A 25,868-nucleotide genomic window follows, 5' to 3' on the forward strand; every position below is an offset into this window, starting at 1 on the left:
AATGCCCTTGAAGCTGCTGGAGCCCAACAGTCCCCCAGCACTGCCACGGCCACCACTGACCCACGGCCTCAGCCCCACAGCTCCAGGCTTTGGGATCCCTCCAGGGCTGGGCACTCCCCCACGGCCCTGGGCAGCTGGGACAGGGCTGGACAGCCCTTGGGGGAAGGAATTGTTCCCCAGCTCCAATCTCAACCTCCCCTGGGGCAACTTGAGGCTGTCTCCTCTCATCACTTGGGAGCAGAAATCAAACCACCCCAGCCCCAGCCTCCTGTGAGGGAGCTGCAGAGAGTGCTGCTGTCTCCCCTCAGCCTCCTCTTCTCCAGGCTCAACACCCCCATTCCCTCAGCCCCTCCCCAGCACCCTTGTGCTCCAGCCCCTTCCCCAGCTGAATTGCCTTTCTAGGTTTGCTACTCCAGGCACCACACAACTGCCTGTGTCTCGCTCCTAGGAAGAACCAGGCGTTGGCAAGATGCTGAACACAGATGTTCTTGTTAACAAACACAAGGCAGAAGGAGATAGCTCTCCAGTATGGTCATCAGGAGCTCAAGGTTGAGCCTGATGGAAGGGACATGTCACTCAGATAAGAGATAAAGGCAGCTGACCTATTGCATTCTCTGTTTGGTTTAAGTCATGCAAGAGTGTATGACCCGGGGCAGCTTGAGATTGGAGATGGGGAACAATTACTTCCCCTAAAGGCTGTCCAGTCCTGTCCCAGGCTGCCCAGGGCCATGGGGGAGTGCCCAGCCCTGGAGGGATCCCAAACCCGTGGGGCTGAGGCCGTGGGTCAGTCAGTGGTGGCTGTGGCAGTGCTGGGGGACTGTTGGACTCCAGCAGCTTCAGGGGCTTTTCCAACCCCAACCATTCTGTGATTCTGTGTTTCCACATTTTACTGCTTCCTGGGCCAATGACACTGGAAGCTCTACCCAGAACTATCAATCCATCAGAATCAACAATCAAATACATCAAGAACCTTCGTGAACAGGCTAAAAAAGTCCCTGCAAGCTGTAAACTCCCGTTTGGCCCCAACAGCTCTGACAGACAGCACACGGCACACACCTGCCTACGGGCCAGCCTCCCAGGCTCCTGGCTGGGAAGTGAGCCGAGAGGTGCTCAGCAGCTCAGCACTAGAGCAAAGCACTGCTTGAATGCTCAGAACACCAGCAGAGAGGGAGTGTTCCAGGCTGGGACCCTTCCTTCTGTGAGTGCTGTGTGCCACGGGGCTTACCTGTACAATGGGCGGGGTGGTCTGCGAGTAGGGGGACGTCACACCATACACAGTCTGACAGGTCTGTCCCTGGTAGTATATGGCTGGCTGGGACTGGGCTGGCGAGTACTGCTGCTGCACAGCTACAGTCTGCTGGCTGGAATCCCACACCCCGTAGCTCTGGCTCTGCACCGGGCCCGGCGTGGCCACGGGCAGGACGGTCACGTTGGCTTCCTGATGGACCACGGGCTCGCCCTGTGCTACATACTGAGGAGTGGGCACCTCCATGGGCGTTGCTACATGTTGCACCACTGGTACTGCCTGAGGGGTGGGGAGGGCGGCTTCCACCGTGTGCCCAACCAAAGGCTGAGGGTGCTCGTAGGTGGCGGGTGAGCACATGGAATCCATGCTGGGGGTGGGCAGCAGCACCTTGCCGGCGTTGGGGTTGCTGGGGTCAACGTAGGCTTGCATGGGGTAGCCAGGGGGGTAGCCGATGAAGCTGTGGTGGGGTGTGCCGTAGCCCATGGAGTCGTAGGGCAGGGGGGACGTCATGCCCAGGTTCTGCAGCTGCTGTTGTTGCTTCTGGGCTTCCCTCTGGGCGACCTCCTGCTCGAACAGCTTGCGGCGCTCCTCCGTCGACAGCTTGTTGCGATCCTTGAGCCGCACCTTCTTCTTGGAGGATGCTGGTGTGTCATACCTGGGAGAGAAAGGGAAGGGTTTGTGAGACCTCAGACCACTGATGGTGGCAAACCCGGGGGACACAAACACCCAACAGCAGCATCAATCCCTAAAAACACTCCCAGGCTGAACAGCCTTTCCTCCTCACACACACCTTCCATTCCCTCGGCATCCTGGGAGCCCTCCCTGGCCTCTCTGCAGCAGTTCCCTGTCTCTCTGCAGCTGGGGAGCCCAGCACTGGGCACAGGGCTCCAGCTGAGGCCTCAGCAGGGCAGAGCAGAGGGGCAGCACAACCTCCCTTGACCTGCTGGCCAGAGTTTCAGCTGCTTGACCAACCCTGGCAACCCACTGAGAGAAGAATAACCCATCGGTCCTGCTCACACACAGGCAAGAAGCCAGGACAGAGCACGAGCTAAGTGGTCCCACCGGGTTTACCAAGTTCAGCTTGGTGCTGAAGCCAATGGAGATGCAAAGATGCAGGAGCAGGGACTTGGGTTAGTGGCTGGACTAGACTTGAAAGTCTTTTCCAACCAGTGTGATTCTACCATTCTAGACAGCACCGAGAGAACCGGAGAGGGGAGGCAACATCTCCAGGGCCAACACAGAACCCAAGGAGAAGGCAGAACAAGCAAGATGCCTCCCCACACAGGCTGAGTGCCCACGCTGCAGACCTTCTGCCACGGTTCCCCAAAGCAGCACCAACAGAGAAAGGGTCTGGAAGAGGCTCTCCAAGCAGAAGACGCAGCTCACACCACAGCACCTCCCCCAGCAGGAGCTGGGCAGCTCAGGGCTGGGGAACACACCCCAGGCAGACACACCAGAGAACAGGCTCACCAAGGGCACCTTCCTGGTTAGAGTGATGCTAGTTACTAGACCACAGACCCAGCCTGAACAAACAATCAAGTGTTTTTTAAATGCAAACAGGAATCTTGCTCCTGAGACGCAGCAGCCAGAGGGGCTTTTCCAGGGAGCCAAAGCTGGGCAGAGAAACACACACACAAATAAAGGCCTGAAGGCTTTGATCAACCATGGAAAATTCCAGATCAAAGGTGGGCATTTTGAGAAGTTATGAGACTGGTAAAATGGGGATTACAAGCAGAAATGCTTTGCAGCCCTCACTGGATGGATTCCACAAGCACCCAGTGCATCCTCTGCTCGCTCACTTCACGTTCCTGGGCTCCATTTTACACATCAAAAGCACACTGCTACCAACAGATACACTTAAGATGTTTCCTCCCACTCCCAGAGTAGCTGCAAGGATCTGTTAATGGGAACCTTATTGAGGGAAGAGCCCCACTGCAGTAATTAAAGCCTTTCCTGGCACTGCCTGGAGAGTTTACGCGAGAGGCAGCCGGCGTGAAGGGACGGGCAGGAGGAAACTCGGGGCTCAGAGCAAGCCAGAGATGCTCTTGGATTTCCTCTGCTCCTCTTCTCAACTCTTTTATTATCTAGCCTCATTCAATCCTTGATACAACCACGAGGGATGGGGAGGGCATCCCCAGAGCAGGACGGATGCACTAGTTCTTCCATCCTTCCTATCTCCCGACACCATCATCACTCGGCTCCGTTTCTACCCCCAGCCCTCAGTGATGTTTCCATCCTCCAAGCAGCTGAGTGCAGCAGTACAGATTTCCACCACACTGTTACACATTTGCATCTTCAGTTTTGACCCAGATGTTTTCAAGCTTCCCAGCACAGCTCATTACAAGGACAAAAGCTTCCTCGTCTGGCTGACTCACCACTCATTGTTCCCTAATTACTAAGTGGCTTTAGATCTTATTTAAGAGGGGCAACAGAAAGCTGACTTCTTTAAAGGAAATTCCTGGCTATTCTTCCTGCTTTGAACACGATCTGAAACCTCCATGTCATATTCTCCTCCTCTTAAACCAAGCAGCAACTTCCGAGGAGGGAAAGTGGGGATGTGGTGACAAAGCGGCCTTGGGCCAGCCCCTGCCACTGCCACCAGCCCAACCGCTCCCCTGGCCCTGGGAAAGGCTGGGCCAGGGTTTGTGACACTGATCCAGTTCTCTAGGAGAACAGTTAATAATTAAACAATTAATAATAAGCCTTTTGGCTTATTCCTTGAAGCACCCAACTCACCGAGGCACAAGGCTCCTACGCACCAGCTATTTAGCCCTCAGCTCTACTCCTGTGAGCAGCCATCCCACCGCTCCTGCCTGACCTGGGGCAGGGGGCTGCTCCTCTCCAGGTTACCTGAAGGTGAAGCTTTGGGTTATCCAAGAGGAGAGGCCACCTAACCCACCTAACACCAAGAGGCCTCCCGACTCCAGCCAGCGAATGCATCTCAGGGGGCACACAGGACTCCTCCAAGAGAAGCTTTCCTTCCCCATCCCCAGCTGTTTTCAAAGGCCACTATGACAATTTTTGCCCAAATTGTTTAGGCAGGACTACCAGAGACCCAACACTCCCAGCCCAGCAGTGGGATCCTCAGCCCTGCCACCCCTGCTGCCAGACAACTTGCCTGTCCTCCGGCCTCTTGGTTCCTCGCTCGTACGCCGAGGACGGGGGGGACAACGAGTCTCTCCGCCTCTTCTTCTCTTTGCTCTGGCTCTGCCTCTCAGGATCCCTCTCTCTGCTCAGGATGGGGTTCTTTGGGGTTGGAGTTTGATCCCTGTGACCAGCTGGCTCTCTCCCACGGTCAGCTGTTGGGGGAAACAGGTAAAGGAGAGAGAGCCTTTACAATTCAGAGTATTTCTAGTCCCCCCCCTCGTTTCAGTAGCTTTGTTCATCAACAGAGTCTTCACTCCAAGGAGTTACAGGTGGATCAGCCTCAGGGCTACATTTCCCACCACCCTCTAATTTTCAAGGACCAGGAGCTCTGAAGCTCTCTCTGGACATCCCAGACCGTGCAGAGCAAGTGTTTTCCTAGGAGCAGAGAGACGGCCAGGAAAAGGTGAGTACCCACCACTGCTCTCCTTTTCTGCTTGGCTCTTCTTGGGGATCCGGTACACCTCCTGCAAAGAGAGCCACACCGAGGTCAGAGCTTCAGCTGCTCACAGGAGCAGCCCCAGGTCTCCAGGGCTGCAGGAATCACACACACAGCATCCACAGCGTAGCAATCCTATGGTATATTTATAAGAAAGCAAACAAAACCCCCCACCCAGGGGCTCCTGAAGCCAAGTTCTGCTTTTAGGCAAATGACTGTGGTGCTTTCTATATATTGCCTCTGAGGAGCATTTTGTGTTTGAGCAGGTTCAGGTGGCTTTCTGGACCAAGTGCTGCAGGCTGTAAGGTGGCCATCCCACCCACATGCTGCCAGCACTGGAACTTGTAGCTCTGCTAAACAGCAAATAAATGACCCTTTGCAGGGAAACGAGCTGCCCTCCAGGTGTACAACTGTGCTCTCCTCCCTGTCTGCCATCAGCAGCTGCACAACCTCTCCTTGTACTCCCCCTGCTCTTCCAAGCACTTCTAGGAAGCCCTGCAAGGAGCAGGGAGTTGGACTTGGTGATCCTTAGGAGTCCCTTACAACTTGATGATTCGGTTATTTGACAACAGCTGCAGCTTCACCACGTTGCAGAACCAGAGGTGAGTCCACCACGTCTCATATGACGTTCCTCAGATCCCCACCCCGAGGGAAACAAGGGCAAGGCCAACTCCCAGGTCTGGCAAACCCCTTCGAGCAAGCACCTACTGAATGAAGGTTGCTGAGATCAGCTCACCACCCCACTCTTATGGCAGCAAACTCTGCAGAGTGGAAAGTGCCACTTCTATGGTTTTAAACAACAAAAGCCCCAACACGTGCCCCATGGGCTAAGAACATTCATCCTTAAGTGCACGAAACCCCGCTGTGCTCTGTCCACAAGACAAAACCACTTCAAGAGTGTTGCTGAAGGGTTACAAGAACAAGTGATCTGGGCCAAGATTTTACCCTTCTAACATACCTGTTTTGCTTTTCTGCTGAGCCTTGAGCACGACACAGCAAACACAAGCAGGCTGTCTGCATGCCATGGCAAGAGGCACTGACAATCTGTAAATTTGCCCTTTCATTGCTTCTTATTGATCTGCACGTTTGCTGTAGTTCAAAAGGCCCCAAATCCAGAGTGTTTTTAAACAAATGCCACTCAGTGAGGCAGCAGCTCACGGTTTGGGGAGGGGAGGGATGCAGGAGGAGCCTGCTGAGATGACAAAGCCTTTATACTGTAATAGCCACTGTCCAACAGCAGGGGTAACTCACAGTGGTTGAGGTTGGAAAAGCCCTTGAAGCTGATGGAGACCAACCATTCCCCAGCACTGCCACAGCCACCACTGACCCATGGCCTCAGCCCCACAGCTCCAGGCTTTGGGATCCCTCCAGGGCTGGGCACTCCCCCATGGCCCTGGGCAGCTGGGACAGGGCTGGACAGCCCTTGGGGGAAGGAATTGTTCCCCAGCTCCAGTCTCAACCTCCCCTTTCATAACTTGAGGCTGTTTCCTCTTGTCCTGTCACTTGGGAGCAGGGACTGACCCCAGCCCCAGGCTCCTGTGAGGGAGCTGCAGAGAGTGCTGCTGTCTGCCCTCAGGCTCCTCTTCTCCAGCTCAACACCCCCATTCCCTCAGCCCCTCCCCAGCCCCTTGTGCTCCAGCCCCTTCCCCAGCTCTGTGCCCGGCTCTGGCCACGCTCAGTGTTGATCCTCAGCCCATGGCTCCAGCCTGGCCAGGGCCCTCTGCAGCCCCTTCCTGCCCTCACACCCACCCACCCACCCCTGTCCTCTGCAAACGGCCCCAGGCTGCCCTCCATCCCCTCACCCAGGTCACTGGTGAAGCTGTTACACACAACAGGCCCCAGCAGCCAGCCCAGGGAACACCTCTGGTGCCTGGGCACCAACTGCATTTCACTGCATCCCCCACCACTCTCTGGGCCCGGCCATCAGCCACGTTCCCACCCCAGGCACGGTGGCTGCAGTTTCTGCAGCAGGATGCTGCAGCAAGACACACAATGGGAAACTACTGGAAAAAGGGTCAATGGGAATAGAAAGGGGCCTGGCAAACACAGCACTGCCTGCTCCTGCCACGTGCTGCTCTGGGTTCACCATGGCTCTGAACACACTGCTGCTGAAGCCAAGAAATACAGAGATGTCAACTCCACAGAGACAACTGGGTCTAAGCTTTGAGGTCAAGGAGGGTTGAATGTGCAAGGGACAAGAAGGCATCTGTGCTCTCTGGGCAGGAGAAAGCATTTTCCTCTGAAAGGCACAGCTGTGACCACAGCAAGAGGAGAGGGAAATGGATGAGCCCATGGCAGGGTCTGTCCCATCAGACTGGGCTGCCCTAAGGAAGGTCCAGGCAGCTCAGAACACAAAGTCATTACCATAGAATCATTTTGGTTGGTAAAGATCATTTGAGTCCAAGCCCTGCCCTCACCCTGCCACAGCCACCACTGACCCACAGCCCTCAGCCCCACGGCTCTGGGGTCCCTCCAGGGCTGGGCACTGCCCCAGCTCCCTGGGCAGCCTGGCACAGGGGCTGACACCCCTCTCAGGGAAACAGTTCTGCCTCAGCTCCAGCCTCAACCTCCCCTGGGGCAACTGCACCCCCTTTCCTCTTTCCTGTCACTCGTTGATTCAGAGAAGAGACCAACCCACACCTCACTACAACCCCCTTTCAGGAGGAGAAGCAGGGAACGAGCTGCATCTTGCTGAAGAGCAGCTACGGGTCTGCCCCAAGGGCTGTGCAGCCTCTAGCAGCTCCCTGCTGAAGATGGAGGCAGCTGAGTCTTTGAACCAACAACAAACAGAGCAATATGTGGAAACTGCTGCATGGAAACCAGATGGTGGCCAAACCAGCCACGAGCCAGGGGGAACTCTGAGGAGAAGCCTGGCTGCTTTTTGCAAAAAGGGAGCTGCTGGCTTCGAGCTGCAAAAGTGCCAAATCCACACAAGTGCCAGGAAGAGCCCACCAAGGAAAGCGGCTGGAACACAGAAAGTGCCACTGAAACTGAAGGGAAAACTCTTTCAGTGCTGAGGGGATGGAGCCCTGGCCCAGGCTGCCCAGGGAGGGTGTGGAGGCTCCTGCTCAGGAGGTTCCCAACCCCACCTGGACACGTTCCTGTGCCCCCTGAGCCAGGGGAAGCTGCTGGAGCAGGGGCTGGGGCTGGATGAGCTCTGCAGGGTTCTGCCAGCCCCCACTGTGCTGGGATCCTGTGACTCAAAGGTACTAAACTGGAGAAGACCAATGGATGCCAATGATGAGTGAATGGAAACAACCTGACAACCAGGTAGAAGCCCATCTTGTGCTGGGGTCCACACAAGCACAGATGGCAACGGGGAGACAGCTCTCCTACACCTCCATCTGCCAATCCAGACCCACACCTTGCTTCCAAGCCTTTGCCACCTAACTGGGCACCAGGCCCATTTCTGCTGGGGCTGAGGGGGCGAATCCCACACCTGGACACAGAGCTGGAAGGCCACCTGCAGCCACATCTGCCAGGGCTTACACCCTCACAGCCAAGCAACCTGCAGACAGACGTGCTGCCTCACCTAACTCTGCTCTGCACCACTACGAGCTTATGCTGTCCATTTGCTGAAGAAACACCACACATTTGAATCCAACCCCTACCAGGCTCCTACCCAACGCTTCACCAGCCTCTTCCAGATGTCCCCTTCCTTGCTTTCCTCCCTCCTGCAACGCTTCCTTCCTCAGCTCCTTCCACAGCTGCCCATCTCCTCTGCATGAGCACGAAGCTCCAGCACGATGCCAAGGGATGGAGGAGAGCAAATGAAAGGACATCCCTGCTCGGAGGCCAAAGAAACCCCACCACAAACAACAGCTTGGCTGCTCACCAGAGCCCATTGTTCTGGACAACCACTTCTTGCTGTAAGCTGTAATGAATTCTCCTACTGAAGGCATGTGATGTGCGTGCTGCAGCGAGAGCCAGTCGCTCTGGGACGGCTCGTCTGGGAACGGGACAGGCAAGGGCAGCTTTGCAGCGCCGTCCTCTCTCGATGGGTTAGATGTGATTTGGATTGACCATGTCAGGGGACAAGGACAGCTCGGTGTGCCTGGGTCACCCAAGCTCAGGCTGGTAATTAACCTCACAGGGTGGGTGCTTTAATGCAAAAGAGAACGTGCACCTTGGCCAGAGCTGGGACAACACCTCAGCTTGAACTCCAGTCCCTGCTGAATGCTTGTGAGGCCAGAAGTGTCCAACTGCAACTTTTTAAACCCATTTGGCTCTCTCAAGAGGGTTTTCCGAACAAGAAGATCCTCTCTAGCCCATAAAGGCAGCCTGGGGATCCTCAGAGCTGCGACTCCTACCCACCCCCTTCCCAGAAGGTGAGGGCATCTCCTGCCCAGCCAGGGCCGGAGCAAGCTGCTGAAAGCCCAGCAGCACATGCAGCGGAGCAGCAGCCGGAGCCCTCGTGGCCCTGCTTTCACACAAACAGCACGGAAATCCCACTGTGCGCTCCAGCCTGAGCCCCAACGCTCCCGAAGCACACGCTGCGCTGCGCTGCTCCTCCAGCCCTCAGCCACCAGAAGGCCGGGAAACGCTGCCGACGCTCGGCCGTGCTGCCCCTGCTGCTCGCTCCCGTGACGCCACGAGGGCAGAGCACGGCTGCGTCGCCTCCGCCGCGGGTCTGGCCGTCCGAGCGGTCCCTGGAGCCTTACCTGAGCGCAGCGCTGCGGCCGGAGCGCGCTACAGGCGCCTGGGAAAGCCACGTGGAGCCGGCAGCCGCCCCAGCCGGGTGTCGCCAGCGGGAGGAGCCGAGCGGCGCTGCCGGGGCGGCGGGAAGGGCGTGCAGCAGCCCCGGCTGAGAGCGCTCCCCGGGTGTTGCGGTGGGGATGCAGCGGCGGCCGGCGCCTCGCAGCGGGGCAGCCCCGTGACGCCGAGGCCGTGGCGAGTCCCGTGTATAGAGGTATAGAAAAAGAAAGCTCACTCAATCCTCTCATGCCAGGAGTGGGGATTTTCCCGGAGCCACATCCACTGCCGGCAATGGCCGCACCATAATAACGCCGGCATCACCGAGTTAACCACCTCTGTCCTCTTTGCACCTATCACACTGCTCATGCATCATCCAGCTTCCCAACCATCTTCCCGGCTCTTCAGCGTTTGCACGCTATGTCCTCTCCCTTCTTCAGCACGGAGTTGAAAATGGAGTTGAGAAAAGGAGACACATGGTCAGCTCCTTGCTGCCCTGAGAAGCTAGATGGAAATGGTTGAAATTACCAAGGGGGTCATCAGCAAGACTGGAGAGGACACAGCTTAAGTTACGAGGTTTCAGACCCTCCCGACCCCCCCATCCGACGCCAGTCACCGCGGGTGTTGGGCCGCTCAGGCCACAGCCCGCCTGCCAAAGGCGCGTGGCTCGTGCCACGGAGCTGACTGGGGGCTGCAAACTCACTCCCCATCCCCCTTTCCGTCTAAAGCACGGCCACGGCAGCACGAGGCTTTTGCTTTAGGCACTGGCCACCTCTGGGCACGGCTGAATAGGTGAGAGTCGGACAGAAGCAGTTAACTCTTAGTGCCGGGACAAACTCCAGCATGGAACGAATCCCCAGGCCACAGCTTCCTCACAAAGGTTTGTACAGGAGAGAGATGAGTTTTCACAGCCCCATGGCATGATTCTGCACTTTTTGGGGGGTTGGGTTTGCTGGGATTACTACAAAACCTGAGCTGCTGAGACACGACCCCCATCCCACGGCCAGACACACGCCGATCAGCCTACGGGCATCCGTGCAGAGAGCCCAGGTCAGCGAGTAAGTACAGGCAGGGGATGTGAAGCCACATCTTAAAGAGCATCTCTGACAGGTTGTGACCCCACAGCCTGACCACAGGCTTCAGCAGAGGTCTCCTGATAGCCCAGGCTGAGCTCCTCCGAGCTCAAGGCAGAACACACGTCTTGGTGATCAAATGACAGCATCAGATCAGACTCTGTCTCAGACTATGTGGCGGCTTCGCCCCTTTTGGGAAGCTTCACAGTTTTCATTGGTGTTTTATCAACGTGTTTTCTGTGCTGTTTCAAGATTAAAGACCACAGTGAGGGATCCTGGAAGGGAACACTGAATCACACAACACCTGAGGCTGGAGAAGCCCCTGAAGCTGATGGAGTCCAATCATCCCCCAGCAATGCCACAGCCACCACTGACCCATGGGCTCAGCCCCACGGCTTTGGGATCCCTCCAGGGATGGGCACTCCCCCACGGCCCTGGGCAGCTGGGACAGGGCTGGACAGCCCTTGGGGGAAGGAATTGTTCCCCAGCTCCAGTTTAAACCTCCCCTGGGGCAACTTGAGGCTGTTTCCTCTTGCCTTGTCACTCAGGAGCAGGGACTGACTTCCCCTGGCCACAGCCTCCTGTGAGGGAGCTGCAGAGAGTGCTGCTGTCTGCCCTCAGGCTCCTCTTCTCCAGGCTCAACACCCCCATTCCCTCAGCCCCTCCTCAGCCCCTTGTGCTCCAGCCCCTTCCCCAGCTCTGTGCCCGGCTCTGGCCACGCTGCAGCCCCTCAGTGTCCCTGTGGCAGCGAGTGAGGGGCCCAGCACTGACACAGCCCTGGAGCTGCAGCCTCCCCAGGGCCCAGCACAGCAGGACAACACATCTGATTGCAAGCAGAAAACTGAGCCTGGGTAGTCCAAAGCAAGCCCATGTCCAAAGACCTGACTTAGCTTTCAGTTTAAACAGTCCCAGGTATGAGCAACAGATGGAAAAGGATTTTGTTTCAATTCAAGCCCAAGTTCAGCCTGACAGAGTCACTTCACTGAAGTAAGTGGTGAGGCCCCGCAGTGATGGTCAGGCTCTGCGAGTTCAAACCTAATGAATCCGATTCACTTGGTACAGGGGGGAAAAAAATCAAACAATCCACAACCTAATTTGTCTACAGGAAGCATTTCAGTTGTTCCTGCAGTAAAGTCTCTTCTCCCACTGAGATTTACGGCACAGATCATTCTGCTCAAGGTTCACAAGTGTTTAAGGGCACCTGACCCTTCTGGGGAGCTCAGAGTTAAGGTAAGACTTGTCTGAAGTGCTATGTAAAGGGACCTTTGGAGATCATCCAGTCCAAGCCCCTACCAATGCAGGTCCCACCTAGATCAGGTCACAATAGTAACAGCTAATAACAAAGCTGTTGGGTGAAGACTGAGTGGCCAAGTTGGTCACCTACACTGTGCCAGACCAAGGGCCTGGTTCTGGAGGCAGCCAGCCTGTAGCCACCGAGCCCTTCTCTTACAGAGGGTATCTGCTCAAGGAAAGCCCCTATGGGAGTGAAACCACGAGCAGCTGCATACCCCAGCAGTCTTCAAAAGCTCAAAGAACACCCCCAAATCTGAGCACTGACCTGATGTAAGCAGCAGGCTGCAAACACCCAGAGGTTAAGCCACCACTGCGATGCAGGGAGTGCAAGATGGCCAGCAGGTCGGTGGGGGCTCAGTGTGTTGCAGGTGACAGGCAGATGTGAACACATCAGGAAACGCTGCCCATGTTGTGGCAGCTGAATTCAAGGCTCAGACTGACCACTAATTTGCTTCAACGCTGACAGATGCTGAGACACTTCAACCACAAAGTGACTGTGGTGCTGTCACTAACCCCAGAGATCACTTCAGAACACAATCCAACTGGTGAGGCTGGAAAAGCCCTTGAGGATGATCAAGTCCAGCCATTCCCAACAGTGAGCACAGCTCTCGAGCTGCAGTCTCCCCAGGGCCCAGCACAGGGGGACAATCCCCTGCCCTGGGCCTGCTGCCACAAGCCAGCATGCCCCTGGCCTTCTTACCCCCCCGGGCACGCTGTTGGCTCATCTTCAGCCTCCGGCACCAATGCCCCCAGGCCCTTTCCCCCCGGGCACGGCCCAGCCCTGAGCCTTGAGAAGGGAACCTCAGTCCCTCAGAACTGCCCTCAGCCTGACAAACAAGGGGATGACTAAAGCACCGTTGTGGTGCCCACACTGAACACATTGCCACCTGGAGATCTACTGTAAGCCGCACAGAGGACAGTTTGCAATGAAATGACATATATAGAAAGCACCTGGAGAAGCCCCTTTTGCACAGGAAAGTCAATCTTTGGCATCAAACCAGCTCAGCAACTCAGCCCCCCTTGTCCCGAGCCACAAGGCACTCTGCACCCTCCTCAGCGAGAGCAGAGGTGCTGTAGCTGCAGGCAGCTGCCTCTTACCTTGAGCTCCTTCCAGCTGTCGAGCAGCCTGGTGGCCAGGTCGCTCACATCCACGATTTTGTCCGTCTGCTCCTGGCTCCTCTCGCTCTCCACGTCAGACACACCCTCCTCTTCGTCCTGGGACGGCGTCTCCATCGCCATGGGCTCCTCCAGCTTCGTGCCATTGCTCTCCTTCGCCTCTGCCTCGGGCTCAGCCTCCAGCTCTGCAGCTGGGCCTTTGCTGCTCTCGGCCGGCGCCTCCACGGCAGCTTTCGCCTCCTGCTGCTGCTGCTCCTCCGGCACCTCCGGCGGCGTGGCTCCTTCCAGCTGCTCCAGGTCCTCTTTGCCCTCCTTCCCTTCCAGCTCGCTGGTGGTGTCAGAGATGGCACTGTCCATGCTGTTCTCGCTTATGATCTTCAGCCTTCGGAACACCAGCTTCTTGGGGGTGTCGGTGTCGCCCTCCGCGCTCTGCTTGGCGGAGAGGTCGGGCGTGTTGAGCGGGGTGTGAGCACGGGACGTGTTCTCGCTCGAGTAGCCGTCCCCCTCGCTCAGCTGGGGCACAGCAGTCTTGGTCTGAGCCCACCGTTGGATGATGGGAAGCACTTTGCTCTCCTCCAGCATGTTCTTGGTAGGGATAGGCAGGAGCTCTAGTGTCTTCATAATCTAGTTGCAAAGAGAGAAAGGCAGAGTGTCAGAGCCATCGGCATCTAAAGCTGTTTCCAACCCGCCCTCGTCTCAACGGGACAGCTCTGAAACAGCAAAGTGGTGGCGGCAGGTCACGGGGTGGGGACAACAGTGCCCCTTCCAAGAGCACTCACTGCACCAGATTAACTCAGCCCCTGGAGCTGTGGTCTCAAAAGCTGTAGCCCCACAAGCAGTGCCTCCCCATCCAGCTACACAGGGGTGATGGTCAGAGGAGCGCTGACTCGGCAGCTGCCAAGAGCTCCTGCTTTGGCTGCAAGGCCTGAAGTGTGTGCAGGGTGCATGGCCCAGCTGCAACAACTCGCTCTGCACAGCACGAGCCACATCAAGTATGGGTGGGTCTCCTCAAACCAGCAAGTTCTAACCCCTCAACTGAAGTCTTCCAGGCATTTACAGTCAAAACTCTCTCTGAGGGAGGATGGATGAGGAACCAGGTGCTGTAAATGGTGTCCTTCTCCCAGCCAGACCTGCTGTCCCTCTCACCATCAGCACACACCAGTGCAGAAGCCATCTCATTACACCAAGCTCCAGAAACTCCCAGGTATCCTCATCCCACTCCGAGAGCTGAAGGCTCACAGAAGCATGGGTAGGCAGCTCTACATCTTCTGATACCAACAGAGCCCATTCCTCAGAAGGAGAAAGGCACAAGCAGGACACAGCTCACTCAGAGATGCTAAATACCAACTTGGAGCTGAGCTAGGGAAGCAGGGCTGGGCAGGATTGTCCCTGCTGCTGAAAAACAAGAAGTCAGCAGAAGAGGTGTCCTGAGCTCTAGAGCTCAGGTGGCTTCTGCACTCATGCAGGACCACGTGTGCCTCTCAAACTGCACAGCAATCTCCTCGTGGAAGCATCTTTCCTAAAGGAGCTTGCAGATGTGTCCCTGCATGCCATGAAGAAGGGCAGACAGAAACCAGAAACAGGTTCCAGTTCACAGCATCCGTACCACCAGTTCCCTGGGAGGTTCAGCACGGAATAAACAGCAATGCCAAGGAGCTTTACTTAACTCTGTCTCAACTTGCTAACTCAGAAATCAGAGGAAAACCCACAGCAGCAAGTTCTTTCCATCCATGAAGCAGCTTTAGGGCTGTGGCTCTGAGGACACCAGAACCTGCTTTCACGGACACGCGGCTCGTAACCGACACACGAAGGGGAAAAGCCCCCAGGCTCCTGAGCGCTGAGCAACGCTGCTGGGAAAGCCTGGAACCCAGGGCAAGGACTGACCTCCAGCTGCAGCTTCAGGTTGTTGGCAGTGCTTCCTCTGCCATCGCCCAGCTCCGTCATCCAGATCCAGAGCAGCGACAAGCCGTGACACTCCAGGAAGGACTTGAGGCAGGACTGCGAGTGCGTGTTCTGGGTGAGCCAAAGCGACACAGCCCGTGGGAATGGGGAAGAGATTTACAGGCCAAACCCCCCCACTCTGACTTCCACAGGCTACCATGGCTAACTGCTCACCTGGGCTTATGCTGCCTGTCAAACCCACTGCAGAAGGCAGAAGGAGGCACCTGCCCAGCCCAGTGCACGTCTGATGGGATTTAAGGGGCTGCAGGCGCCAGCTGGGAGCAGTAAATGCCATCAGCAGTGTGAGAGCTGTTACCTGATGGACAGCTCGTATCAGGGAACAAACCTGACAGATAAAGGGCTGCACAGAAAACTGGCTGCAACCCACAGAATCACAGATAGAATCGTTTTGGTTGGAAAAGCCCTTTAAGCTGATTCGAGCCCCAGCCCTCCCTTCACCCTGCCCCATGCCTTTGGGATCCCTCCAGGGCTGGGCACTCCCCCAGCTCCCTGGGCAGCCTGGCACAGGGGCTGACACCCCTCTCAGGGAAACAGCTCTGCCTCAGCTCCAGTCTCAACCTCCCCTGGCGCAACTTGAGGCTTGTTCCTCTCATCCTGTCACTTGGGAACACAGACAGACGCCCCAGCCTCTTGTGAGGGAGTTGCAGAGAGTGCTCCTGCCTCCCCTCAGCCTCCTCTTCTCCAGGCTGACCTAACTCATCTGCACCCAGAGATAAACATGCAGGATAACCCTGGGGATACTACAGCTCTGACTTTAGGCTGACAAATCATTTGCTCTCTAAAGCATTACACACAAGGAATGTATTTGCTGCCAGAGACAGACATTTTGCACCCAGGCCCAGTTCCACCACACACAAACTGAGGAGGGGAGATTACACGGGCTCTATAAAGGCAGCAGAACCGCCTGGCTTGAGGCTTTCCTCCCACCTCCCTCCCCAAGGACACTGCTTTAAGGAGATGTGGATCCCCCCCTTCCTCTGGGTCCTCCTCACCTGTATGAGTTTGAGGCAGGTGAGCTTCTGCTCCTGCGTTTCGATCCGAACCATGAGCCGGGACAAGCTGAGCACTTGGTTCTTGTCCGAGAGGCCCTCTCCGTTCTCCAGCAGCGCCTCCAGCTCCCCATCCACCTGCCCCAGCCAAAGAAAGACACCTCTCAGGTGGGCCAGGCTCACAGATCTCGCATTGCCTTGGCTTTGAGGGCCATGGGAAGCCCCTCCCCAACCATTTGCCCAGATGGAAAAGAAACCTGGCTCTAACTGGACTCATCCTGGTTGGGTTTCTTTCACCTCTCTCCTACGATGGGGTACTTCTTTAGACCTCAAATCCCATATGAGAGCTTACTGCTCCCACCAGTTCTCTTCATGCTGGGGACAGAGGGCAGGCAGTTGCACACACGGGACACAGGCAGGAATCCCCCAACTCCACCACCTCCATTTCCCCTGACATACAGCAGTTTGGATGCAGTGCAGAGGAAATCCCAGGGGGGTGCACCAAAACACTCCCCAGTTTATCAGTTTGCACTTAAAGATGTGCACTAAGAAATCATCTTTAACTGCAGATACATCAGCTTCTTTGAGCCCCTGATGGGTATTTATCACCTCAACCACCATGAGCACGTCCCTCTCCATGCAGAAACCACACCACCAACGTCCATGGTCTGTCCCAGCAAGCAGCACCTCAAAACACCACCTCAATGCCTTATGAATGATTTCTTGGCTTCCTAACTCTCTGACACAGTAAGCAAAAGCAAAGCTGGCGTTTGTAAAGGCAGCTTCTCCCAGAAGAGCAGGTAACAGATCTGATCTGCTATGAGCAGAGGTTTGGATCTTCAGGGACAGAGCAATCCTATGCTGCAGTGAGCAAGAAGTCCTATGAGCTACTTCAGGAGCACAGGCAGGACAAGCTATAAAGAGACTACAGTAATAAGTCTGTACTTAAGTTACATATTTCATTCATGTCCACCTGCAAACACGACTGGAACTGAAGTCACAGCAAGTACAACACCCGTCCACACACGTTCCTCCCGGGAGCTGACTTGCCCCTAGGCCAAAACAACCAAGAGACTCAAATTTCACATCCCAGCCTGGGGATGACAAACATCTGCACCCTGTCAGTTGTCAAACATCAGGTAATGTCCTGAGCAGTGAAGCCAGCATCACCTGTCTTTCCCCAATCTTTCAAAGTCATGCAACACAAACCACATTCTTACAAGCCCATGGAGCTTAGTTTGAGTGGCACTGACGAGCAGACACTGCCAGAGCCCTCCCTGCTGGGACTCTGCTAACACAGAGAAAGGAAACACAGGTTTAACTAAAGTTCCGAGAAAATACAAGTACTGAGGGGCCCAGTGAAATAAAATGCTGTGAACAGAGGGAATCATTGAGGTTGGAAAAGCCCCTGAAGCTGCTGGAGTCCAACCATTCCCCAGCAGTGCCACAGCCACCACTGATCCATGGGCTCAGCCCCTCAGCTCCAGGCTTTGGGATCCCTCCAGGGATGGGCACTCCCCCACGGCCTTGGGCAGCTGGGACAGGGCTGGACAGCCCTTGGGAGAAGGAATTGTTCCCCAGCTCCAATCTCAACCTCCCCTGGGGCAACTTGAGCCTGTTTGCTCCCATTCTGTCACTTGGGAGCACAGACAGACCCCCCAGCCCCAGCCTCCTGTCAGGGAGTGTCAGAGAGTGCTGCTGTCTCCCCTCAGCCTCCTCCAGGCTCAACACCCCCATTCCCTCAGCCCCTCCCCACCACCCTTGTGCTCCAGCCCCTTCCCCAGCTCTGTGCCCGGCTCTGGCCACGCTGCAGCCCCTCAGTGTCCCTGTGGCAGTGAGTGAGGGGCCCAGCACTGACACAGCCCTGGAGCTGCAGCCTCACAGAGCCCAGCACTGACACAGCCCTGGAGCTGCAGCCTCACAGAGCCCAGCACTGACACAGCCCTGGAGCTGTAGCCTCCCAGAGCCCAGCACTGACACAGCCCTGGAGCTGCAGCCTCCCAGAGCCCAGCACTGAGCACAGCCCTGGAGCTGCAGCCTCCCAGGGCCCAGCACTGACACAGCCCTGGAGCTGCAGCCTCCCAGAGCCCAGCACTGACACAGTCCTGGAGCTGTAGCCTCCCAGAGCCCAGCACTGACACAGCCCTGGAGCTGCAGCCTCCCAGAGCCCAGCACTGAGCACAGCCCTGGAGCTGCAGCCTCCCAGAGCCCAGCACAGGGGAGCACATCCATGGCAAAGCCTGAACCTCGAGGTCATTGTGAGTCATCAATCAGAGAAGAACACTCCAGGGGTGACTTGACTCACACAGAGTGGACAAAGCCCAGGCTCTGCCTTTGGTTTGCTGCTACTGTCAGAAACAAACCAGCCCTGAGCCCAGCAGAGCTGCCCTCACCGAGTCCTTCTTGCGGGAGCGCTCCTTCTTCATCTTGCCGCCGGCAGCTCGGATGCTCACCCTGTTCTCTCCTCCCAGGTAACCCCGGCAGTTGGCTGAGCCACAGAAACATTTCTGAGCTTCTTTGCTGTTGGTGGGCACAAGCAACAGAAACAGTTTACTAACACATCATCTGCTTCCACCACAAGTTACTGCACCTCACTCTAAGCGCACCCTCGGAGGAGAGGGCTGGGAACTCCTCGGACCGGCACCTTCTGGCCACTGCAAATTCAAACAAAGCCCTTCTCTCATACACAGCTACCACGAGCCCATGTTGCCTCAGATGGAAACCCAAGCTCCAGGCTCTTTCCAGGTTAAGAACCAAGAATGAGAAAGGAAAATGTGGCGCTGTTGGGTCTGCTGGCTTCTTGCCACACATTGCAGCCAACGTATTCATTGCCCCAGTGACTACACAATGAGGATTCAGCACCCATCAGGACACAGGCTGGCATTTTATAGCTCAGAGCAGAATAAAGAGCAGGCTGGGGCTTGGTGGAAGTAGGAAGATCCAGGTGAAAGACAGTTTTGTGCATGGATACACAGCCATGGAGAGCAGTAGAGATTTCAGTTTCGTGACATTCAGGCAGTGTTGCTGCAGAGCCTCTGTGTTTTCTACTTGACACACTCTGCATTTTAAACCACATGCCAGAATGCTTGAGAGAATGGCTTTGGGTTGCATAATGCCCCAGGGGAAAGTGTCTCTGCAGTATCTGCAGTACCACAAAGCAGAACCTGAGCTGGGGAAGGAACAACCAAGAGATCAGAGCTGGAAAACTCCAGCGAGATGAGACTGGGTTCACCCAACTCAAACATGTGAGACAGCCAAATGAACCAACAGAGCAGAATGATTCTCCATCACTGAGCCCCCAAACAGGGCCAGCACAGGAAGACCTCATCACTTTGACTGAGCCACACATAGATAAAATGATGGGTGTATTGGCTGCACATGGCACGAGCCTCCAGCTTCAGGGGGCGAATTTGCAGCAGGAACAGAAAACTGGCAGCATCTGATGCTTTAGCACAAATGATTCTATGATGCAGCTAACAAATCCATTCTCCTGCTTAGAGCACTGTGCTGCTGAAGGCTGAGTCAGTCAGGAAAAGGAAGAGACACTCCTTAAGCAACAGTACCCAGTACAAAAACCCTTAGGATCATAAAGTGCATCTGCACCAATCTCATTGTTACATGTTGCTTCAAGCCTGTCACTGTACTCATCACAGAGGGAAATACTTCAACATACACCTGGACAAGCTGTAATGTCAGAACATCAGGCTCAGGTTTAGAGAAAGGAGCCAAAGCCCAGGCTGGAGCTTGCACACCTGCACTTCTGGGGTCGGGCAGGAAGAGGGAATGTGCTATCTGATGGGCTTTTACAGCTCTGCAAGTACTTGCAAAGTCGTAAAAGAGGGGTGGGTGGGGAAGCAGAGGCTCTGTTTAAGGGTATTGCAGAGTCTGGAGCTTGGGTAATTAATAATTAGACAGAGGAAAGAAACAGCCAAGATAATTATCTGGGAAATTTCCACTGGGGAGAGATGGAATGAAGTGGAACAAAAAGGGCAATAAAGTGACACTGGGAAAGACACATGAAATCAGGAGGAAATTCCCCTCTGAGTTTCTTGTGTCACAAGTGGAAGAAACTCGATCCAGGTAGCTCTTCATCTAGTTAAATTCCATTCATTTACAATGGCTCTGTTAGATGAAGCCTTGCAGTGGATAGCTCAGGGGGCATTTCTCCTTGCCCCAAAGCTCACAAACCCTGGCTGCCAGCAGCACGAAGCAGAGAGAGCCGAAACCTACCCGTATCTCTGGAACTGGTAATCAAAGGTCAGCTCCGAGCCCGAGGGGACCAGCTTGGTGGTGAAAAACCCAACTCTGAGCTGCCCATTCACAGTCCACTGAGGAGATGGGGGGAGAAAAACAAGATGACAGAGAGTTATTAGAGAAGCCAGGCCTGACTCTGGGTTTGCTTTACATTAACAAGACCCAGCATCACTGATAAGGGTAAAAGCCAACTGGCTTGGCAGCACTTGCCCATTTCAAAGGTTTCCATTTCACTAAGTTACAACAACAAAAACCCAGCCCCAAAACAAAGAGACACCGAGATAAAGGAGAGATGCTTTTCACTCTGAGCTGGCTAAATGGCAGGCTTGGGAGTGAGAAGCCAGCAGCTTTGATCCAGCCCTTTACCTTTTGTGTCTCGCAGTTCGGCTCACAGCTGTGGTTCATAAACCGGGAGCAGTTTCCCTTCTGGGTAGCATCGATTATCTGAAAAGAAAGGAAACGAGATATCCAGGGAAACAGCTCTGTCCCAGGCACAAACCCAAAGCAGCAGAGCCAGGGACAGCCCTGCATCTGAACACGGAAGCCATCGCCCTCTCCTGCTCCACTGAGCAGCTTTGTTTGGTCTGGAGAAAGGGATTTGTGACGATAGGAAACGTCCCCCTAATAAACAGAAGAGCACCAAGCAAGTGGGATTTGGTTCTTGGTGTTCATTGTGGGATGACACAGTGTCCTTTGGTTGGGGGGGGAATCCTGGGTTGTAACTACCAGTTTCTGACCCTCTGAGGGGTGATACCATGACTGTGAAAGCTGGGAAAGGCAAATATCTCTGTCACAGGCACCATATTCCAACAGAAAGGCTGTTTCCTGAACCACTGTGTCCTCCCTTCTGTAGCTGGAAACACTCCCCTGTGCCCCCTTGTGATCACAGAACAATCCCACAGCAGCTAGGAAAATTGCTTGCTCTGGGGGGAAAAAGGGGCAAAACAAGGAGCCTGAGTATTTTTAGCACATTTATTGTAAAGCTCCCCAGACCTAAGGGGTCTTGGCAGAAGGACACACAGACTTCTGTGGGAGTGGGACAGGCTGGATGTGGGGAGAGCAGGGGATGGCATCTACCTTGACTTCAGCGAGGCTTTTGACACCATCTCCCACCACATCCTATTGAAAACCCCAGGGAGTGTGGGCTGGATGAGTGGAGGTGAGTGGATGGAGAGCTGGCTGAATGACAGAGCCCAGAGGTGGGGATCAGTGGCACAGAGTTGGAGGCCTGTGGCCAGTGGAGTTCCACAGGGATGGGTTCTGGGGCCAGACCCACGGTGGGGCAGGGTGTGAGGAGCTGCAGCCCCTGGGAAGCAGCCACACTGGAGAAGTTCCTGGGGGACTGTCTCTCATGGGAGGGACCCCACACTGCAGCAGGGGAAGTGTGAGGAGGCCTCCCCCCGAGGCAGCAGCAGCAGAGCCCAGCTGGGGTGGACTGAGCCCACTCCCCATCCCCTGCGCTGCTGGGGGGGAGCAGGGACAGAGCCGGGCAGGAGGAGGGCTGGGGGCGCTGCTCCGGGCCTCAGCTTGTGTTTCTCACGGCCCTGCTCTGCTCTGAGTGTTCATCCACAAACCAGAGCGCTGCTCCCCAGGCTGAGCCTGTTGTGCCCAGCAGCTGCTGAGTGATCTCCCTGCCCTTGTCTCCACTCACCAGCCCTTTGCTGTGTTTCCCTCTCCAGCTGAGGATGGGAGTGACACAACCTGGGTTAAACCAGCCCAGCAAGGAGTCAGCACTGTAGGTACCCAGGGCCAAGCCCAACCAGGCTCCCCCAAAGCCACACACAGCAACCACCCTGCTCACCTCATCATTCTTCAGGGCCATGAAATAATAGTGGATGTTCTTGTTCCGGGCATATTCCTTCACACGAGCCTTGAACTCCTTGTGGTCCAGCACTTCTCCACAGTACTCCAGGACAAAAGTGTTGCTGCAAAAGCCAAGGGGAAAAAAACATCCCTCTCTTTAGATGTTTAGATGTTGCAGGCTAGAAACACCAAGGAACAGAAACAATCGCTGTTGAGACGGGCTCTGGCAGGTTAACTCGCAGCCTGCTCACCCTGGTGATGTAGCTGTGACTCTACAATTTGCCCTAATCTCAGGGAATCCTGATGAACTGCTGCTTTTACACCACCACGTGGGTAGGTGTATCCCAGCAAAAAGCCTGCACACAAGAGGAAAGCTCCCCTTCGAGCAGGGTTTGTTCTGTCAAAGAACAAGACCTTGTGAGTGCCGTGGTGAGGAAATGAAGGAGCACTGAGAGGAGACGCTGGCAGGTGCCTTCCCCACCGAAAGGGAAAGCCTGGCTGGTGGGGAAAGTGAGGAGTAAATCAAATCTCCCTTGTAACTGGAGGAAAGGTGAGTTTCAGAGCAGAGATGGAAGAGAACAACCAATCACCCCTACACAAACCTCAGAGATTGCACTCTGCAGATGGGCTTTAAACCCTTCAGTCTACCAAGAGGTGCTGCAATACAGCTCTCTTGTTGTCTGTCTTAAGTTCTGCCATGCTCAAGTTGCTCCCTTGCTCCTCATGAACTTGCCAAACCCTCCTGGACATGTTCCTGTGCCCCCTGAGCAAGGGGAACCTGCTTTAGCAGGGGGTGGGGCTGGATGAGCTCTGCAGGGCCCTTCCAGCCCCCACCATGCTGGGATTTGATACAGCAGCAAAAATCTCTGCTGTCAGACCTGCAGCTTTGCCAAGTGTCAGAACCATCTCTGGATTCCTCAGCAGAACTCTTTGTCTTCAACAGAAGTGAAATGATCACGAGTTTGCACAGAAACTCACTAAAACACCCAGAACATCTCTGCACGACAGGGTTCCAGGCAGAGTGTCCTGGAGCTCAGTTCTGGGTGCACTGGAGACTGAACACACACACACCCCCTGCCCAGCCCACTGCCTTTGGAAATGGAAATCACAGCCTGCTGAAGCTCTTGAGCTTGGAAATGGAAATCACAGCCTGCTGAAGCTCTTGAGCTCCAGCAATTTCTTCTCCCAAGCCTGTTGTTCACGTGCAGAGCAGCACGAGCGACTTGTGTGTGGCCTGAGAGGACACCCCATGACCTGCACACCAGTGGCGAGGAAAAGCCAGCCAGGTGTTGCTACCTGCAGGAGCACAGTGCAGCTCAGCCCCTCTCACTCTGACACCTCCCACCTGGCTCCCTCCTCCAGCAAACCCTGCTCCTCCCACTGCACTTTGTGTGCAGCAGCTCTCTGCATGTCCTCTCTCCTCTCTCTCCCTTCACAGCCTCCCTTGAGGCTCTTTTACTAGTGGGAGCATGACAAAGCACCAGCTCAGCAAGGCAGAAGGCAGCTCCTTGACTCACCCTGCCTAGGGAGAAGGGATTCCCATCTCAGGCCCGCTCCATGCACACACACCTGCAGAGCAAAACGTACCCAGCACTATTCCTCTTCCCAGCTACATCACTTGTTGAGTACAAGAGTTTCCAAACAGGACCATAACTCCAAAATTACCAACATCCCTCCTGCTGCTGAGAGGTTCAAGCAGCACAAACCCTCGCTGCCCGAGGGCCACCAGCTCCCTCCTGCCAGACAGGGTCAATAAAGGCACTGATCCAGGCACAACAAGCAAATATCACCTGGCTTTAGTGAAACAAACACTTGGATCTGTAAGCACAGCTGATGCCAAACCAGCCCTCAGCAGTACAGGGAACGAGGGAGGACAGACCCAAGAGACCTTCATGTAGTGCAAAGAGAGAGGACTCAAGAAGTCTTGCAGAGGTGGGAGGAGGAGAAGGGACACAAGTGTCTCTTCTGACACCACGTAATAGGGAAGAAGAAAGAAGGGAAGTGAAACACAAGATGAGGCCACAGAAACCCTGAGAGGAGGAGAAAGCACAACCAGAGTGGGAGACCTAACAGGCAACCAGCAGTCAGGCAGGTGCCAAGGGCTGAGAGGGACACCTGACAGAGGACAAGGACCACACACAAAGGTGACAGAGCCCCAGCAAATCCTCTGATGTCAGTGACAGCAAAGCAACGGAAGCAACTTCTGTTCCCTTCCCCGGGGAGCACAACGGCACGAGGACGTCGCCCGAGGAGCAAAGGCTTACGATGGCAGGTCTTTGGCAGCCCTCAGCCCCCAGCCCTTCTTCTCAGTGAGGATCACTTCCACATCTGCATGCTGCTTCTTCTGGAAGCGCCTGTTGGAGCAGTAGTCACCATTTGGGCACCTGGAAGAGCTAGGGGAAGGAAATGGAACAATTCAATTCCCAGCAGGACAAGAACAGGCTCAGGAGGAAAACAAAGGTGCTGAGGAGCCAGAATAAATTCAGTGTAAAACCTTCAAAGCCTTGTTCTGCTATAAAAATCAACAACCACCTGCCTGTCAGCATGCACCTGCAGACAGCTTCTTTCTGGAAGGGAGACAAAAGCACTTGGGAATGTGACTGCTGCTGTGTTCTGTGTCCTACAGTCAACCCGGGGTGAAACAGCCTCTCCTCCCCCGTTTTTAGGGGTTCCTGCCCCAAGATGCCTCTTCCCCTACATCTACTGCCCAGGATGTGAAACAAACAACAGACAGCAGGGCTTCTGCCAGGCAATTGCTGCTGACAGCCCTGGTGCCATGAGGAAAACCCCAGCAGGCATCCTGTCCCCTGCTCACCACGCAGCTCCCCCTTCTGCTAAGCCAGGAGGGAAAAGGACACCAGAGCCACGGCCTGGTGAGGCTCTGGGAGAGGAGATAGAGGCAAAAGGAGAAATGAGGGGAAATAAGGACCTCAAGTAGAGCTACATTTGCATTTCTGACTCCCTCCAACCACCTTTATCATGGACTAGAGTTAAGGCTGAGGAGCAGAAGACTCCAGGCCTTAACAGGAGGTTGCCAAGGTCCAAAGGTCAGACTTCAGTGCTGGTGTGTAGGCTCTGAAGATCACTCCACAGCAGCCAGGGAAAACACCAGCTCACAGACAGCTTGTTGCCACCACCCAGGGAAGGCTGGGTTGTTTTAGGGACTCCCAAGCCACCTGAGGGACAACCGTGGGCAGCTCACGAGATGCTACTCACCACTCGATCATGAGCAGGCGGTTGAGACAATCTTCCCCACAAGCCACCTCGCCCTGGGCTCGCTCCTCCTTGGACAGCGGAGGGCACTCACACAGCATCCGCTTAATGTCCCGGTGAGACTTGTTCTTCTTCCTGCTCAACACGAGTCAGCGACGCACAGGTCAGACACTCCAAACCCAGTCCCTGTGTGCCCTGCTCTAGGTGCTGCTGCTCTGGCAAGGGGAGCTGCACTGGATGAGCTTTGCAGCTCCCTTCCAGCCCTTGAGATCCTGTGATGCTGTGACTAAAACCTCTTCATTTGTTGTACAAGAAACCAATTCCCAGCAAACTCCCTCCTGACTTTCCTAGACAGAGGATTTCTCACCCCACAGCACGAGGTCTAGAGGTTGAAACTAAAAGGAGAAACTTTGCCTAGCCTCTCCTGGAACAACTCTGCTCTGTAACCATAAAGAAACGGGTTTCAGTTGTGCCAGGGGAGGTCGAGATTGGACATTAGGAAGAGCTGTTTCCCCGAGAGGGGTGTCAGCCCCTGCCCCAGGCTGCCCAGGGAGCTGGGGGAGTGCCCAGCCCTGGAGGGATCCCAAAGGCTGAGGGATATGGTTTAGTTTAGTGCAGGGCCTGGCGGTGTGAGGCGAGGGGAT

At 55.4% G+C, this 25,868-nt stretch overlaps 1 protein-coding gene across 1 annotated transcript in view; it reads right to left on the minus strand.

Moving 5' to 3' along the window:
• SETD2 (SET domain containing 2, histone lysine methyltransferase) overlaps positions 1-25,868 on the minus strand; it is a 41,491-nt gene that overhangs the window by 7,752 nt on the left and 7,871 nt on the right. Inside the window, exons 3-14 of the mRNA XM_061997424.1 lie at positions 25,228-25,359; positions 24,276-24,404; positions 22,010-22,133; positions 20,575-20,652; positions 20,185-20,282; positions 18,348-18,474; positions 15,958-16,092; positions 14,888-15,016; positions 12,986-13,627; positions 4,809-4,857; positions 4,365-4,545; positions 1,226-1,901 (exon numbers count right to left, since the gene is read on the minus strand). Coding sequence (XP_061853408.1) covers positions 1,226-1,901; positions 4,365-4,545; positions 4,809-4,857; positions 12,986-13,627; positions 14,888-15,016; positions 15,958-16,092; positions 18,348-18,474; positions 20,185-20,282; positions 20,575-20,652; positions 22,010-22,133; positions 24,276-24,404; positions 25,228-25,359 — 2,500 coding nt within the window. The remainder of the gene's footprint in view (positions 1-1,225; positions 1,902-4,364; positions 4,546-4,808; positions 4,858-12,985; positions 13,628-14,887; positions 15,017-15,957; positions 16,093-18,347; positions 18,475-20,184; positions 20,283-20,574; positions 20,653-22,009; positions 22,134-24,275; positions 24,405-25,227; positions 25,360-25,868) is intronic.

The sequence above is a fragment of the Colius striatus genome, chromosome 5, assembly GCF_028858725.1.
Source record: "Colius striatus isolate bColStr4 chromosome 5, bColStr4.1.hap1, whole genome shotgun sequence".
Taxonomy (NCBI): domain Eukaryota; kingdom Metazoa; phylum Chordata; class Aves; order Coliiformes; family Coliidae; genus Colius; species Colius striatus.